This window comes from Dromaius novaehollandiae, chromosome W, assembly GCF_036370855.1.
Source record: "Dromaius novaehollandiae isolate bDroNov1 chromosome W, bDroNov1.hap1, whole genome shotgun sequence".
Lineage (NCBI taxonomy): Eukaryota > Metazoa > Chordata > Aves > Casuariiformes > Dromaiidae > Dromaius > Dromaius novaehollandiae.
Window position 1 is genome coordinate 16,968,780 of NC_088130.1, and position 15,093 is coordinate 16,983,872.

The 15,093-nt window shown below is 43.8% G+C and overlaps 1 protein-coding gene across 3 annotated transcripts in view; it reads right to left on the reverse strand.

Moving 5' to 3' along the window:
* Nucleotides 1–15,093, reverse strand: part of LOC135323428 (uncharacterized) — a 28,198-nt gene that overhangs the window by 932 nt on the left and 12,173 nt on the right. Inside the window, exons 2-4 of one of the 3 annotated variants that reach the window (XM_064500555.1) lie at nucleotides 11,566–12,621; nucleotides 11,145–11,228; nucleotides 694–3,417 (exon numbers count right to left, since the gene is read on the reverse strand). In XM_064500555.1, coding sequence (XP_064356625.1) covers nucleotides 3,365–3,417; nucleotides 11,145–11,228; nucleotides 11,566–12,142 — 714 coding nt within the window. In that variant the 5' untranslated portion in view covers nucleotides 12,143–12,621 and the 3' untranslated portion in view covers nucleotides 694–3,364. Of the gene's footprint in view, nucleotides 1–693; nucleotides 3,418–11,144; nucleotides 11,229–11,565; nucleotides 12,622–15,093 lie in introns of those variants that run through there. The other 2 variants (XR_010385761.1, XR_010385762.1) reach the window with 2 other exon arrangements.

Genomic DNA, 15,093 nt, shown 5'->3' on the forward strand with positions numbered 1-15,093 from the left:
TCATATCATAAGACTTGTGAGTTTTCTGTTTATCTAGCTGGTTTCTTCAGACCTCAACCTCGAAGGTAGGTCTAGTTTCAAAGTTACCTACACTGAAACTGTGTGAATGCAGAGGATTCAGACTTGGTATCACAAGTCGTGAGAGAGCAGGGACTAAATTTGAGATGCTTGCCTTGTGCAAGGCTGCTGGCCGTGTTTGTTAGCTTGGGATTCACTAAGGTTCTGTTACTGACTGGTGGAGTTGGAAAGGTTGTCTAGATACCAGCTAGCCCCTCACCTGTCCTGCACTCCAGATGTTTTATGCTCATTGAAGATGCATGGTTAACTTACCAAATTTTGGCTTGCATAGTCTTTTTTTTTTCTTTTGTCTTTTTCCTTTTTTTCTTTTGCAACAGCATGTTAGTTCTTGACAATGTTTTGCTTCCATTTACTGTAAAATGCAGCCTTGGAGTATAACATTACTTTGTAGATGCTGTGATGGATCTTTGAATAGCAGTAACTGCTTATTGCATCATTTCCAGTTTTCATGGTATTAGGTTCAGGAAAGTGAATCACAGTCACAGGATAGCTCTGGATTGCTTTCCTATAAACCATGTGCAGCATTACTGACATTCAAAAAAAAAAATCATCCTAAATGGCAACTTCGACAGAAAATGGTTAGCAAAGCGATACAAGTGGACATCTCTCCCACTCTTCAGTCATTTCATTCAGATTTTTTATTTCATTTTGTGAATAAAATAAAGAGTAGACCTTTACTCCAAAATTTTTAGACATGTTTAAAGTGCATTGGTCCTGACTTACTGCAGACATGGAGGAAATGGAAGTCTTGGAAGATCAAAAAATGCAGCTGTAAATGTAAATCGTGTATTGTTTGTACAAGGAGCACACTAACCACATTAACTTCATCTGGTGAAATAAGTGTAGCAGGATACTAACATGCTCCATTAGGGGACTCTCTTCCTCATACTTTTTTCTAGCTTAAGAGCCGAGCTTCTGAAACACAATTTTAGGACAAAGCAGATTAGCTCCAATCTTAATTTTGTTACCAAAATTAATAATATAGAAAACTCCCAAGCTTACAACACAGTTACTCAAGTCCCAGACACATTACAGTTGCTTTTATTATTCAGGAATGTTTGTTTGCTGGCATATGGATTTCAATTCTGAAGAAATTTTCTGAAGAAGAAGATATGCAGGAAGCAAGTATTTTGGTTAAAACCATTTTTGCAGGTAGAGTCTCTTGTCCCAGGCATGTAGCAGCAGGCACAGGATAGAAGAGTGCTTCATACTGCTATTAGGGACTGGTTTTACTGCTGACCTGAATGATGAGTTTGAAAGGCACAAGAGATCAGTGGCTTCGTGCAAATGATAGGGTCAGAAAGGAAGGGCAATCAGGTAAACTTGGGCGGAGGTGGACATAAATTATTCTCTCCTTAAGTTAATGTAGACTGCAGACAGACACAAGTTTTAGGATTTTTGTGATTCAAATGATTGAGAAAGAGTTATGAAACTACGGGGATTTAGCAATTTTTAAGTGTCTGAGATTCACAGTGGAGGGAGTCAGAATGCAGTTCCCTAAGTGGTCAAGTCCTTCTAGAGAGAGCTACAGGGAAGCTGTTGTATCTGTGCCAGAGCCAGTTCCACAGTCTAATCCTGTGTTGGCTGTTTCCACTCTGGGAGAAGGTATTTGTTAGTTCATTGCAACTTTTTATGCCAAAGATGCTGCGTTGCAGCATCATTACTTAAGAGATTACTAGATTTCAATTGTGGCATGTTTCAGCTTTGCCAGTGATATAGAAGAATAATGCCTAAGTTGCAGCTGAGCTCCAAAAGAAGCGGACAAAGTGTGCGTGTGGACTGAAACCTCTCATTAGGCCAGATTAGATGGAGCAATGCAATATCTTCTTTGAAGGTAGCCTGAAAGCACTGCATATACTTTCAGAATTTATTTCCATTAATTTCTGTGAATGGCTCTAATAGTTTGTTAAACTCTGTCCAGTGGGTCACAAAGGACAGGAACCAGGACCACAGATTCACTCTCCTATCTTTTCAGTTTCTGTCTGACTCAGAAGGCAAAGCACTGGATGGAAAAGAAGAAGAAAATCAATTTTTAATAGTCTTGAGCTACCTGCTTTCCAAAAGGGTTACAACCAAGCCATTCAGACTTCGCATTTGTAAGTGTTTGGGTCTACAAAAGACAGGTGAGCTGTAGAGAGGAGAGAAGACTGGTGGTATTTCTTCCATACGGCTGCACGGTTTATCATAACAAGCTTCAGATACACAGTGGGCCAACAGCTAATGCTGCCTTAAAACCAGATCTGTGGACCTGCATCAGACTTGCATTAGCCACGTTGATCTAGCGTTTTCTACACCAACCAGGCTACCTCAATGCGGTCCTAATCTAAAACAAGCATATTTAAAGGCTGTTTTTCAGAATCTGACCATGCTACTGATTCAGTTGGCTATGCCATAAAACTGCAGCCCTATATTGAGTCCTAAATATGAACTGTGTTACCTGAGCCCTGGGTCCTGCTATCACTAAGTCCAGGACCCCTACACAGCAGAGTGTTATGTACTCAAACTGGGATGACAAGAGGTCCTGCATTTCGTTTCACTTGCTGCATTTCAGCAATTTTGGAGGCAGGGGAGTAAAGTTACGCTGCAAAGGTTAAGGAATTTGCATGAGTGAGTCATGGCCAGCATGAGACACCAGCATGTGGTGTATGGAGGGGATACAATTTTTGCTTTTCAAAACTTGTCAGAGAAACATGGGAAAGAAGAGAAGGCTCTTGCATTTGGTGGGGTTAGATTGTGCTGATGCTGTTACAGGATAATGTGTGTGATACTCTGAGTCACTGTGTGTTTCAGTTTTTTGAGATGCTCATTGCATTGCAAAATCTGCTGTTGTAGCCTGGCCACAAAGAAGGAGGCTTTGATCATTATCATCTCTGTTGCCCACTAGAGATGAATGAGTCTCACTTGGACACCCCCTATCCAGAAGGCTTGCAAGCCAAAAATGTAGGTAGCAGACTGAATCAGCCAGCAAAGAGAGTGCAGAGAGACAGGTGACCCCCTAGGAACATACCAACAAATCCTACTATCACTGAACTTCGGCACCAGAGCTGTACAGCCTTGTAGCATTGGCACCTTTTTTAGCTCTGACTTCTTGTTGGCTGCAACTGTGGAAAAATTTTATTCTACAAATTGCTGAGTGGTGTCAATTGCTGCTAAAGCCAAAGCTTTAATCCTTGTGGAAAAAGAAAAGCAAAAGAATGGGTCTGGAATTTTATTCTGAAGGAAACTGTCAGTGCCTGTGAGAGGCAATGCCAAACCCAGCTCCTCAGTCGCAGGGCAGAACCAGATCCTACTTTCTTAGGCCCGTAGAGTGAATGATGTCCTCATTCCTAAGGTACATATCTGCAGGAGGAGCAGAAAAGAGATTATTTTGGAGGCATTCCCACTCATTAAAGGCCTTGATAGCTAGGATTAGATTATTTAATTTTGGTTGTATGCAAGGAGTCAAACCATCATTATCTTTGACTGGCACACTTTGAGTCAAAATTTTCTGCAGACCCCTGGGGATCATGTTGGGAGCTAGAGAATGTTGTAGCAATTAGCCTGGAAATTGTGGAAGAGAGTGAGTCACTGTAACCAAATTACTGTCAGATAGGATGGGCTATGTCTCCTTGCTTGCTCAGAGTTAGAAGGAAACATTGCTTGCAGCTGTTGAAGCTGGCAGGCAGGCAGCAGTAAAGAATTCAGAGGTAGCTTGAACCAGACAACTGCAGCAGCAGATCACTTAGCTTCATAGAGGAGCTTGGTGAATATTTAAGTTGGTGAATTAACAGAGTTTTATTGTGTACTTCCATAACCCAAATCAAGGCCCAGAACTTAGAAATGCTCCTAGGAGGAAAGGGATTTCAAGACTTGGGAGTATGACCCTTTCATCCCAGGTAATACTAATGGCTGCAAACTGCTTTGCAAAGAGGTTATTGCTGCTTTCTAAGGCAAGTTTGAAAAGGAACCTAGTTTACTGCTTTCAGTTTGGAAGTACAGGACAGTTGTAAAGAATGAATACAAAGTGACCAAACTGCCTCCCTGCTTTCCATTCATTCTCCAAGTACCAAGGTTCATTTGTACTTAACAAACCAGGGAGAGCATCTTCCTAAGAGGGACTGAAAATCAAGCAGTGTTACAAGAAGAATCACTTACCCAGCTGTGACTTAGTGCTGTGCAATTAAGATTATCCTCCTCTTTCTTACTACCATGGCTAAGAAAGCTCTGTAGAAAATCCCTTGTAGCCACCAAGCAAAGACATTAGTGACAAAGAGTGGGAGAAATCCTGGCTCGCTTTGTCCATTCCACTCTGCTAAGGATATTTAAATCTTCTAATCTTCCATGCTACTGCAGTTGTTTCACAATTCCCTTACTGGACCTGCCTTTCTGCTTCAAATTACTCACCACAGGAAAGAGTGCTACATCAGGCACCCAAATGCACTGGGTGAGTCAGGTGTTGCACAGAAGAAGAGTACAGGTCAAAGCGAATGGAAGTGCCTGGGGCTGTCGCTGGCCAGCTAAATGCACAATTTTTATTATGGTCCTAGAGTCTCTCTGTGCTATTAGTCAAACCGTGCTCCTGACTCCAGCACAGTTCAGTTGTGTGGTATGAATATAAGCTCTTTGGGTTTCCTGTGACATTAGTAGCAAATACAAAATATTGTGACAATTTCACCCTCACATCTTTAAAAGAGAAAAGAGTGATAGCTGTTTTATGCTTTTCTTTATGGTATCATTGATTTAAAGCATCTTCCACATTCCACCAATGAGCTCTGGAATAGGTTTCATAATACAAGAGTTTCTCTCTAAAACTCAGCTATGGCATTCCTGTACCCATGTGAAGCTGAGCGTCACTTCATTGAGCAATAATGGGAACATGCCTACGTTGTTCAGTGTTTATCTGGCAGCACTTCTTTTATTCCCAGAAGTGAAGCTGATGTCCATACAAGAAGGGCTGGAACCCATTTGTTTTCAGCAGTGTTCATCATCTCCATTTCTAGTCATTGTCTCTAGGATGTGGCTTCAATGAAATCTCTGATAGAGAAGTTTTCCCCAAGGAAGAAACCTAACCATTGTAGCAGTTCTCTGTTCACAGAAGCTACTGATAGACTACTTCCATCTGTTGCTTTGACTGTTAAGCAAGATAATATGCAAATTGTTTCTGCCATTATAAGAATTGGTTTCAAAATTTGATATAAGAAGCTCCTTCAACGCAGTATCAACCTGGGGCCACAACTCCTTGTTACGCAACTCTATAGTAACTATGACAGCAGGGTCATGACTTCTGTAGGCCTCTGTATTACAGACGAACGTGAATGAAGACCAGCTGCCCTAACTGGTTCCTAGAGACTTGTTGATCTACACATACGCAGTAAGTGTGAAGCATGGGGCTCATTCTACAACTTATAAAACCTGCAGAGATTGCTTTTGCCACTTCAACCCCACTGTTAATTTCCACCAGGCCCACAGCCAGATTTTGCATAAGCTGAAGAGCAGACTTCAGTTTGCAGCAGTAGCTTAGGAGAGCTGAACTGCATACCTGGTCTCAGGCCCTATTCAAGGGCTTAAGTTTCTCTGCCTATCCTTTTACTCCTGTTATCTGTGTGCAACTCCACGTGCCTGTCCAGCTGAGGTGAACTGCAAAAAGTGAGGTGTGCAAACAGTGCTGATGGTCATTTTGAGAAGCTGCAAGGTCAGACCTCTGTGGTTGAAATCGAACTGGCTTGTAAGGCCATTGCAGTTCCAACAAGAAGATATTTTTATTGTCCTTCTGCAACTTCCAGTTAAAAATCAGCCTAGTAAAGTCATTTATCTGTTTTGAACCTAGGAAATGCAACAGTGTCTAGAAAGTTACTGTGTAAGTGGGGTTAAATTCTGAAGCATGACTATTAAAAAATCTGCCTCGAATTGCTCATCTATCACTCCAGTCTGACAAGAGATAGGGCAATGCTACAAGTTTTGCAAAGAGGGATGACGTATGCAGATCCTGCCAAATACAGACCCCTTTGCTAACGAGGAGCTTCTATAAGAAAGCTCTTTTGTTAAAACAGCTTCCTGTTTTGATTAAATCTGAACTACATAAATTATTAAAATTCACTGAGAACTGGAAAAAAAAAATAATTTCTGCTACCTATTCTATATCCAAATGTGTATCATGGTAATTCCGACTCCAGATATCTTTGTACTCTTCCATCTTCTTCTCTGGATTTTGTGATGGAGAAGATGGTTTGTCTCATTGCATTTTATTAAGCCTACTTCCAAAACAACTGCCAGTTTCTGAGAGCTCTTCCTGATTTGTCAGAGGTTTTGACAAATTTTTATTTTATTCTGTTAGCAGAGTTCCATAGCAAATATGGTACAAACCTGACTGCAGAGAAAACTGTACTTAATTTGGCAGGAGTTAGACTTCTCTCTCCTCTGCTTGGTAGCTACATGTTTTCTGTCTTTGCTCAGCAGGAAACTCTGTTATTTTGGACTGCTGTTAGTACAGCAGAATAACCACAGGACGTGTGCATCTCCTTTGCAAATCTGATTATCATTTGTGACTCTGGGGAACTCTCAGTGCTTGAGGACATGTCTCAATATTTACAGATCCCAGCTGAAGATACATTTTGGAGGTGCACGTTTCTGTAATTCAGCCAAGGTCTCCATTAGCATTACCAACAACAGTGACTCCTTGACGTGCCCTGCTGTCCATGGAGGAGGGTGTGGTACTAGGTCATTAAGCTGCTTTTTCCACTTAGTTTTTGTCTGACGCACACTTAATTGTGAGGATGTCCTTCCTCTTGTTGGTGTCCAAACTGTTGATGAGGTAAGGGATGTTGTCCAAATCATGCTACAGTGAAAATGGATTTATAGCCATAGGTGCAGTGTAATAGTAGAGTCAAACTCAAGTTCTCATTCTGCCCTCTCCTGTTTTCCAGCAGTGGCCCTGTTTCATTCCTGATGGGCAGAGATGTGAGAGTTGACACTGCCAAAGGGCTGTCCTGGACTCCCGGGTCAAGAGGTGAGGACTGCAGTGCAAGTAGTAAGTGAGGGTGAGAGATTTTATTCAGCATTCTGCGCTGTCTCAGGCTATTTCTATCAATGATACGCAAGGGGGCTGGGCGCTGCAAGTAGAATGGGAATGTGAAAAATAAGGAAATGGGTGAAATTAATGGCCTCTCTGCCCTGCCAAATGATTGGGGCTGGTAATTAGTAGCTGTTGGTCAAAGGCGTAGTATTCAGACATTGGGGACTGAAATTAGAGCTAGGGTCAAAAAAGGTTGGTGTTCTTGCAGGAAGAACTGATTTCACAAGCTGTCTGGCTTTGGCTACGTCAGAAATAGCCATAGCTAAAAATAGTCCTGCCAACTTTTAGTCCGTTGAGGCACATCTGGGAAGCCAGATGCGTTCCTCCTAACCTCTGCTACCTGCCACTCATATACATGAGGTCTATTTAAATAAAGCATTCAGGGAGAGGGAAGACAATAATCAAGTGTTGAAATAGCCAGAATAGCAAACATATTGAGGGTATTTGCCTTTGAGAGGCTTCTACACCACATTCTGTGGAGAGTAGAGCCAGTTTTAAATGGCAGCAGGAGGCCGGGGCAAATGTTCTGCATTACACGCTGTGCGACTGTGACGTGGCGGGGGCCTCGGGAGAGGGAGGGCCTGGGTCAGCCATGGCTCTGGTAAACAAGAATGAGAAATAAGATCAAACCCTCTTTCTATATCCAGCCCACGTCCTTGCAGCGATTGCTGGAGAGCCCCGTACATCAGGGTCTGGCAGAGCTCCATTTATGTCGATTACAAGACATAGTTCAGTTTTGCCAGCTGCGTGAGAAACGTCTTGACCAGAGGAACAATTTGCGTTACTGCCTTTTCCCTTAGTAAGCATTGTGTTTAGTTTTCTCTAAGCTCGCTCAGAAAATTAAGTGCTGTAGAAGTCATTGGGAAACAGTAAACAAAACTAAGTGTTCAGCAGCTGAAATAACTTCATGTTTGGGGCAGAGAGAAAGGAGCAGGTGCTCTCCTGGCTGATAGCCACAGTTCAAAGCCTCAGTCCTTGTCTTTTGGTCAGGAGACTGTTGGTGACTGAGCAGCAAGTTTGTCCAAGGCTGAGGTCTCTTATTTGGAGGGTATTTTGTGAGTGTTTGTAACCATTTCCACCACAGCTGATGGGGTTTGGACACCCTTTTGCAACAGGTTCTGTCATTTGGGTTTTTTTTTCATATTTTTAATCTTTATTCTAATCCACAATATTTTCACAGCAACGGAGAGGAAAAAAAAAAAAAAAAGAGCCTGTATATGTCTGGGTGGGTGAATTTGATGCTGCCTGGCCTGAATCCCTGTGCAGCCTGACACAGGAGAGGATTCATTGCAGATTCCCCGTGTCAGGCTCCCACCAGGACGTACCATATCTCAAATCAGCACTCGAGCCTCGGCACTGTAAGATTTGAGGGCGTAACTTCACAAGTATCCTAAACTGATCAGAAGCTGTGTTGCCACTGGAAGGGGAAGTTCTGGCCTCCCCGGCCAAGCACCATGGTCATGTCTTTTGGGCTTATGCTGGGAGCCATGTGGCTGTGTGCTCTGCCAGGTCAGTGCACTGATCAAGGAGGAAAATACTGCTCGTTTAGCAGGTATGAGAAGTCACGGGTGAGGATAAGGGCCAGGCTGCCTTTTTCAGTAGTGGTGCTTTTTCCAATCAGCCTAAGCTGCTCATGAAGGCGTACCCAGAAATAGTTCCTGCCTCGAATGCAACTTTGATCAACAAAGCCTTTGTCAAAGCTGGTACATGCCTGCAGAAGTTAGGCTTCAATATTTGTTTTAGCTAAAAGTATTTCTACAAGCTCTGATGCAATTCTGGCCACATGTCAGAGGCCCTTGGCAGAAAAGACACTTATAAAAAGATTGCAGTAAGCCGAAACACTCCTCTGCCCCCTACTAGGGAATCAGCAGCTCTCCCAAAGGCAGGAACACGGGCAGATGAGATGGTAGAGCCTGTCCCAGCAAGTGTTAACCTGGGAAGGGCCAGCCCTGAGCACCGATCACAGCCACCCTTCCGTGAAGGGGGAGATGCAGCAAGTGTGTCACTGCCGGGCTGAGCACTCCTGAATCACAGCTGTCTTTGAAGTTTTAGGAGTTGCAATTTGTTTCACCTCTGTTCACATATGAAGGAACCTATCACCCTTTTTTTCCTCCCTGCAAGTGCTCTCTGCACATAGCTCTCTCTGGTCCTTCTGGAGGTGATGGTCAAGCTAGCGGTCAAAGCACCGAAACCGTGCTTTTTGTGTTGTGCTCCCGCCTGTGTGCCACAAAATCCCAGCGGCCTTGCGGAAGTCGGAGGCTCTCCCTGACTCAGCCCCCTCGTGTGTAATGAGATAATAACGCTCCCATGCCTGGGAGGCAGGGCCAGGAGGGAGTGTTTTTAAAACTGGTTGGTCTCACTGCAGCAGGAGTCATGTAACTTCATATGGCCACTGCTTATGCTAAGCTGCTTGGGGAATATAGAGTCCCACAGCTGCAGTCCTAGAGCACCATCAGAGACACAGATGTGGGTCACACCATCCTAGTTCAGGAGGAGCTGGGCTTTAAGTGCTGTAGCAAAGCAAATGCTGGGAGGAGGGAGGCTAATTGGAGACATGGATGGAAAGACTCAAAATATGAAGAAAGGATGTGGTGCTGCTTGCTGTTAAGCACTTCTGAGTAAGAATTGTTTATATGTCATCTGACCCCTTTCATCTCTTTCACCATGCCCAGCAGATATATTTACTCTAGTGGCTTTTGGATTCATTGCTTTCTTTTCCTCAGAAACAGAAAAAACCCTGATTTTGCAGATATGCCACAGTCGTGCTGATGTTGTGTCTCAAACCAACATAAAGAGTAAATTGAATTACAAAAGCAAGTTACAAAGCAAGGCTCAGTCTTCCATTTCTTGCACACCAAATGCTTCTGTTGAATTCATGACCAGTATCTAGATCACTCTGCCTGGGAAAGCATTAATTAAGAAAAAAAAACCACACACACACACACACACACACACACACACACACACACACACTAAACGAATTGGAAATTACTTCATGTGATACAATAACAAATCCTGCTGAATCAAAAGCAGCCTCTCTGATCCTGCTGCTTTGCAGGCTGGACTCACAGAACATGTTCATTTGCTGGGGCTTCTCTATCCCCCAAGCAGCAGAGATTGCCACGCTGCAGCTGAGGCTGTGCTCTGGGATTCACCGTGGTGCAAGGGCCGCACACAGGGAGCTCGCGCAGAAGAGGACTTGGTCCCGGGCCACAAGGAAGCTGTGACCCAGGAGCAGGGTACTCCTTTCGAGCATGCTTTTCCCAGGTATTGCATTTCAATACCTGACACCAGACACTATAAATCACAGTGAGCTTTTTCTCTGGCTAGGCCACATTTACTCACTGAAGAAATTACATTACCTCTCCTTTACCCCTCTGCCTTGCAGAAGAGCATGGGTGTTTCTTGTGTAACCATATCAGCTGCAGATGTATTGGTGATGCAGCCTCCTCCTGACTCCTACTGCCCCGTGATGTTTTCTGCCTTGGCTCTAGCCATATTGTGCGCTTTGGGGTGGTCACGCTGCATGCGAATAGGAGGTGATGTGCACTTTCAATGTGCCCTTTGTGCAGCTTCCACGCTCTCCATGTCTTTAGGTAGTCAATATATGTAATAATGGAGAGTAGGAAAAGCTACTTTTAATTCTATTTACATTTAGGTTTTCTCTTTTATTTACTCTAGCTCATATGGTGGGGGGAAAAGAACAGTAATATAGTGGGGCTTTGGTAGTCTATATTTGTGAATTATTTTCCTCCTCATTTATAAAGCAAGTGTAAGGATCCATCAAGACAGATGAGCAGGAATTCCTGGGCTGTGTTGTGAGGAAAAGCTGGTATGCAGTACACTTTCCACCTGCCACCTAACTTTTCCTATTCTCCAGTGATTACGCCAGACAAAGCATTGCCGAACGGCTGCAGGCATGTGTGACCTGCAAGGGATCTCACATTGCTCCAGGTGGGGAGAGCATCGGCCTTTGCACCCCCCACCTTCAGAAGTGCAGATGCACAACCTTTACCTTTCCAGTAGTAAACAAATGCACCAGCCAGCATCTGGGATACATCTAGCAGCAGCGGCACTGATAGGAAGTCATCTTCCTTATCTGAAATGGAAGTGAAAAGAGTAAAAATTCCTTCAAGCGAAAACTTCAAGCCAGGCAGAATGGAGGTTTCCCCTCAGCAGGTGATTCACCCAGGCTTTCAGAAAGGCAGCTCTCTGTGTGAGCAAACTGCTTTTTCTCTCTTTTTTTTTCCCTAAGCATTCAAACCAACATTTGTTTAAACTGTTCAAAGCTAGCTCCAGTGGTTGAGTACATTGAAAGAACACGTGTATTGCTAAGCAGAGGAGTTATCCAACCAGGCTGTGTAAAGATTTTTTTCACTGCCCTAAGTACCCCAGCTACTTTAAGCACTTGTAGGGAAAAAAAAATCACTAAATACCTTTGAAGACTGCATTGAGAAGTCTGTATGTTAATGATTTTGTTGGAAGTGAAGATCTTCTTGGAGGAAATAATCTGTAGACACTTTCTTTCCTGCTCCTATCTTCAGCCTGGCTAAAAGAGACAGTAAACAGACCGTTTGATACCCCTAGAGGAGCTGTTTTTCCGGTGTTGGCTCTTGCGGTTCCCACAGATGTCTGCTGGAATTTGATGAGTTTCTCAAAGCAGTTGCCCCAGTTGTCTCCCGATGGCATCAACCACAAGACGTCCAAAGCAGCGACCACTCCTGACCTCATCCTGGCAGTGGCAGTTTTCTTATCAGTAAAACTGAGAAAATAGCTGACATGTCTCTCGGTAAGGATTCCTGTAAGGATGTTGACCAGAGGATGCTTGGGGCCTATAGACATGGAGACAGACTCTGTCCCAGGCTGTCTAGCAGAGACACAGATAAGAAAGTTCAGATTTGTCTTCGAGGATAAGCAGGAGGTGCAAGGCACTTTCTGAGGGCACCCTCGAAGGGCTCCCAGGTGGTGTGATACATGACATGTAAGAGCTCCTTGTAATTGCAATTGCCACATTAAATAGAGGCTGCAAGGGGCTACTGAGAGATATGCAACTGTGTGAACCCCAGTTAGGAGTGAGTCAGCTTTGAGCGAGCTGCACCTTTCAGGGGGGAGATGCTCCAGCCACCTCTTACACAGGCTATGCTCTAACTTAACAGCAGTCCCAGATCCCAGAGCGTCCCTGATTCTTGCTTTCTTGTTTTCAAATGTTAGAACTGTATGAACTGTATTTGCTGCTGCTGCTTCTCTCCTGAAGTCATCCAGACTAAAGCTGCAGGTGCTGCACTTTGGTATGAATCAGAACATAAATATCTTCACAGTCACTGCCACTCACAAACAGGTTTATTTCAAAATGACCATTGCACCATTCCTCCTTTGTCTGGCTGTTTTACAGCCCTTCCCGGACTCCTGTCAGCACGCTTGCCGTCGGGAGGCAGCAGAGACGTCTCATTTCGCCCCCATTCACTCTCTGAGGCACAATCTGTCCAGCTCACCTGTGAACAAGGTGGGGAGTCTCCCATCTGATCTTTTTATATGATAAACAGATGCGGTGATTTCACATGGTCATTTTTTTGCAACTGGTAAAAAATGCCTCTGCATTTTAAGCCTCTGTTTGTGGATGCTACATTGCCTGGGCTGGGAAGCAGAGCGCCAGGTGCCTGATCCCACCACCTCCCTGCCCTCACCGTCCGGGGCTTTCTGCACAGGGGCTCCAGGGGAAGCACGGTGGCATCGTGGCACCAGCTCCGCTCTGTGCCTCTCCAGGAGGGACATATCCCTCATCACAGGACTGACAGCCATCTGCTACCCCTTTGCAACAGCCTGCCTGTAGGCTACCTATCCACCAGACTGAGAATCCAGTAAGCAAGAGCACAAATCAAAAAATAATGTTGTGATCTACTTAATGGGAAAAAGGCTATGTCGACCCAAGCTACTGGCAAAACTTGTTTAATTGCTATAGCTGCTAGCCAAATATGTCATACTCAGACACAAGCGTTTCAAGTCACCATGCAAGCAAGCCCCCACTCAACACACTTAAACATCCCCATAAATGCTTGGCTGGACAGGAATGTACCTAAGCATGTGCTATTTCTGCAGCAGCAAAAAGTGTTTGGAATTTATTTCATCCTTCAAAGGGAAAGCCGATGCCTTTCTCTGTCAAACACTCTGGGTGCTGCATCGATCCATATTAATAGGTGTGAATTTGTCTCACTCTGCTCAAGCTCCATACTGACGAATCTCCTATAGAGGAGACTGTCTTCCACCGAATTTTCTGCTTCACGCTGTCCTTTCAGTTACCCTTTCCCTGTAGAGAGCTGGGCTTTTTTTTACAGTGAGAACAACTTGGGAAGCAGGATAGCTAGAGTTGGCAGGGATGTTTACAACAGGATAGCTTATTTAGTTAAAAAGAAAAGACATTTACTCCATTCTGAAAAAAAAATCAAGAGAAATAAAGTTCTTCAAGTGAAAAAAGAAAACTCTACAGCGCTCATAGGAGAAGGCAGCACATGAAGCAGGACTCAAAGACAAGGGAAAGAAAAGTGTTTAACAAGGTCTATATGAAAAAGGGGATCTGATCTTCTGCCTTTACCCTACCTGTTTCCACATATGAGTCAGATGGGTGACCACTAATTTCATCTGCAACTGGCATTACTTTGTCAACTCTGCCTAAAGAAAATCCTCAGTCAGTGATACTCAGTGCCTTCCCTTTTCCACACATGAGCATAAATACCTCTGGGGGAAGAAAACCACGAGGGTTTGACAGAGAACGAAGAGCAGGGGAACATGCTGTGCATAAACGGCAACACCACAGACATCGAGTTACCTTAGTCAGAGCTCTCAATTTGGGCTCTTTGGGCACCGGATGTGTGTAACTGTGAAATATTGCTGTAATGCCTACACTGGTGTAGTACACACTAGTGAGCCTTATATTCTGTGATGCAGAGAGTAAAACAGTTGCAAAAAGGCTGCATGAGCTTCACAGAAGCTTTGGGACAAGGAGATTTCTTCTCACCAGCTCCACAGGACCTTCCTAACACAGAGGTTGCTTACACAAGTCTTAGAAAGTTGCCAATTTCTCAAGTTAGTTCCTTCCACAACAGAAATTGCGGCTTCTTTTCATTTTTCCTCTGGCAAATAGTATCTTGCACACTGTCCAAAACACATTCTCTTCAGCTAGACTGCAAACATTTGTGCATAATGTGACACTAATAATTTTTTATTAGCACTTTTAGTACTACAGCACTGAAAAGAATGCATTAAGACCCTGCGTTACAAGTAGACAAAAGACTCTTATTCCCTGAGCAAAAAGAATTAATTCCGTCATCCCATTGAAGCAGATAGCTCAGGCATTTAGGGCTTGACCTTACAAATGTTTGTGTGTACAGTTTAGTCATGTGAGTGAGTTCACGGAAATATATGAAATAACGTCCATGGATAATACTGCAAGGCACGGGTTTTCACTGTCTTTGGAACTGGGAAGGTGAGAGGTTTCTGCCCAGCACTTTAGAAGCGCTTTAGAAGTAGAAAGTATAGGAATTGGAAAGTGTTCTATTTTTAAAATTCATATGAAATAATGGATTCCTGACACAAAATGCCTGATAATATGTTGGGGTTTAGTGCTGATCCTTTCAGCCTAAATGCTTTTCTAAGAGGGTTGGTTATAAAAAATTGATATTCATTATCACTATCAGTTTCCGCTGCTGAGGAGAAGTGGATTGTCACATCACGCTTAGCACTCACAGATTGTTCAGTGTTTAAAGTGATTTACAGGCTTTTGCTTACCCCGGAAGACTTCACAGTAAACAAAAACAGTCGAACAGAAAGGAAAAACTGCTGCTGCCTCTGCCTCCTCCCTCTGCCTCCTTAGCCTGCAGACCGCTGATTTGCAGCGCAAAGGCCCACTGCTCCTACCAGCTATTACTGCACTGACCTTTTGCTCCAAAGCGCTCCAGTTATTTTTCCAA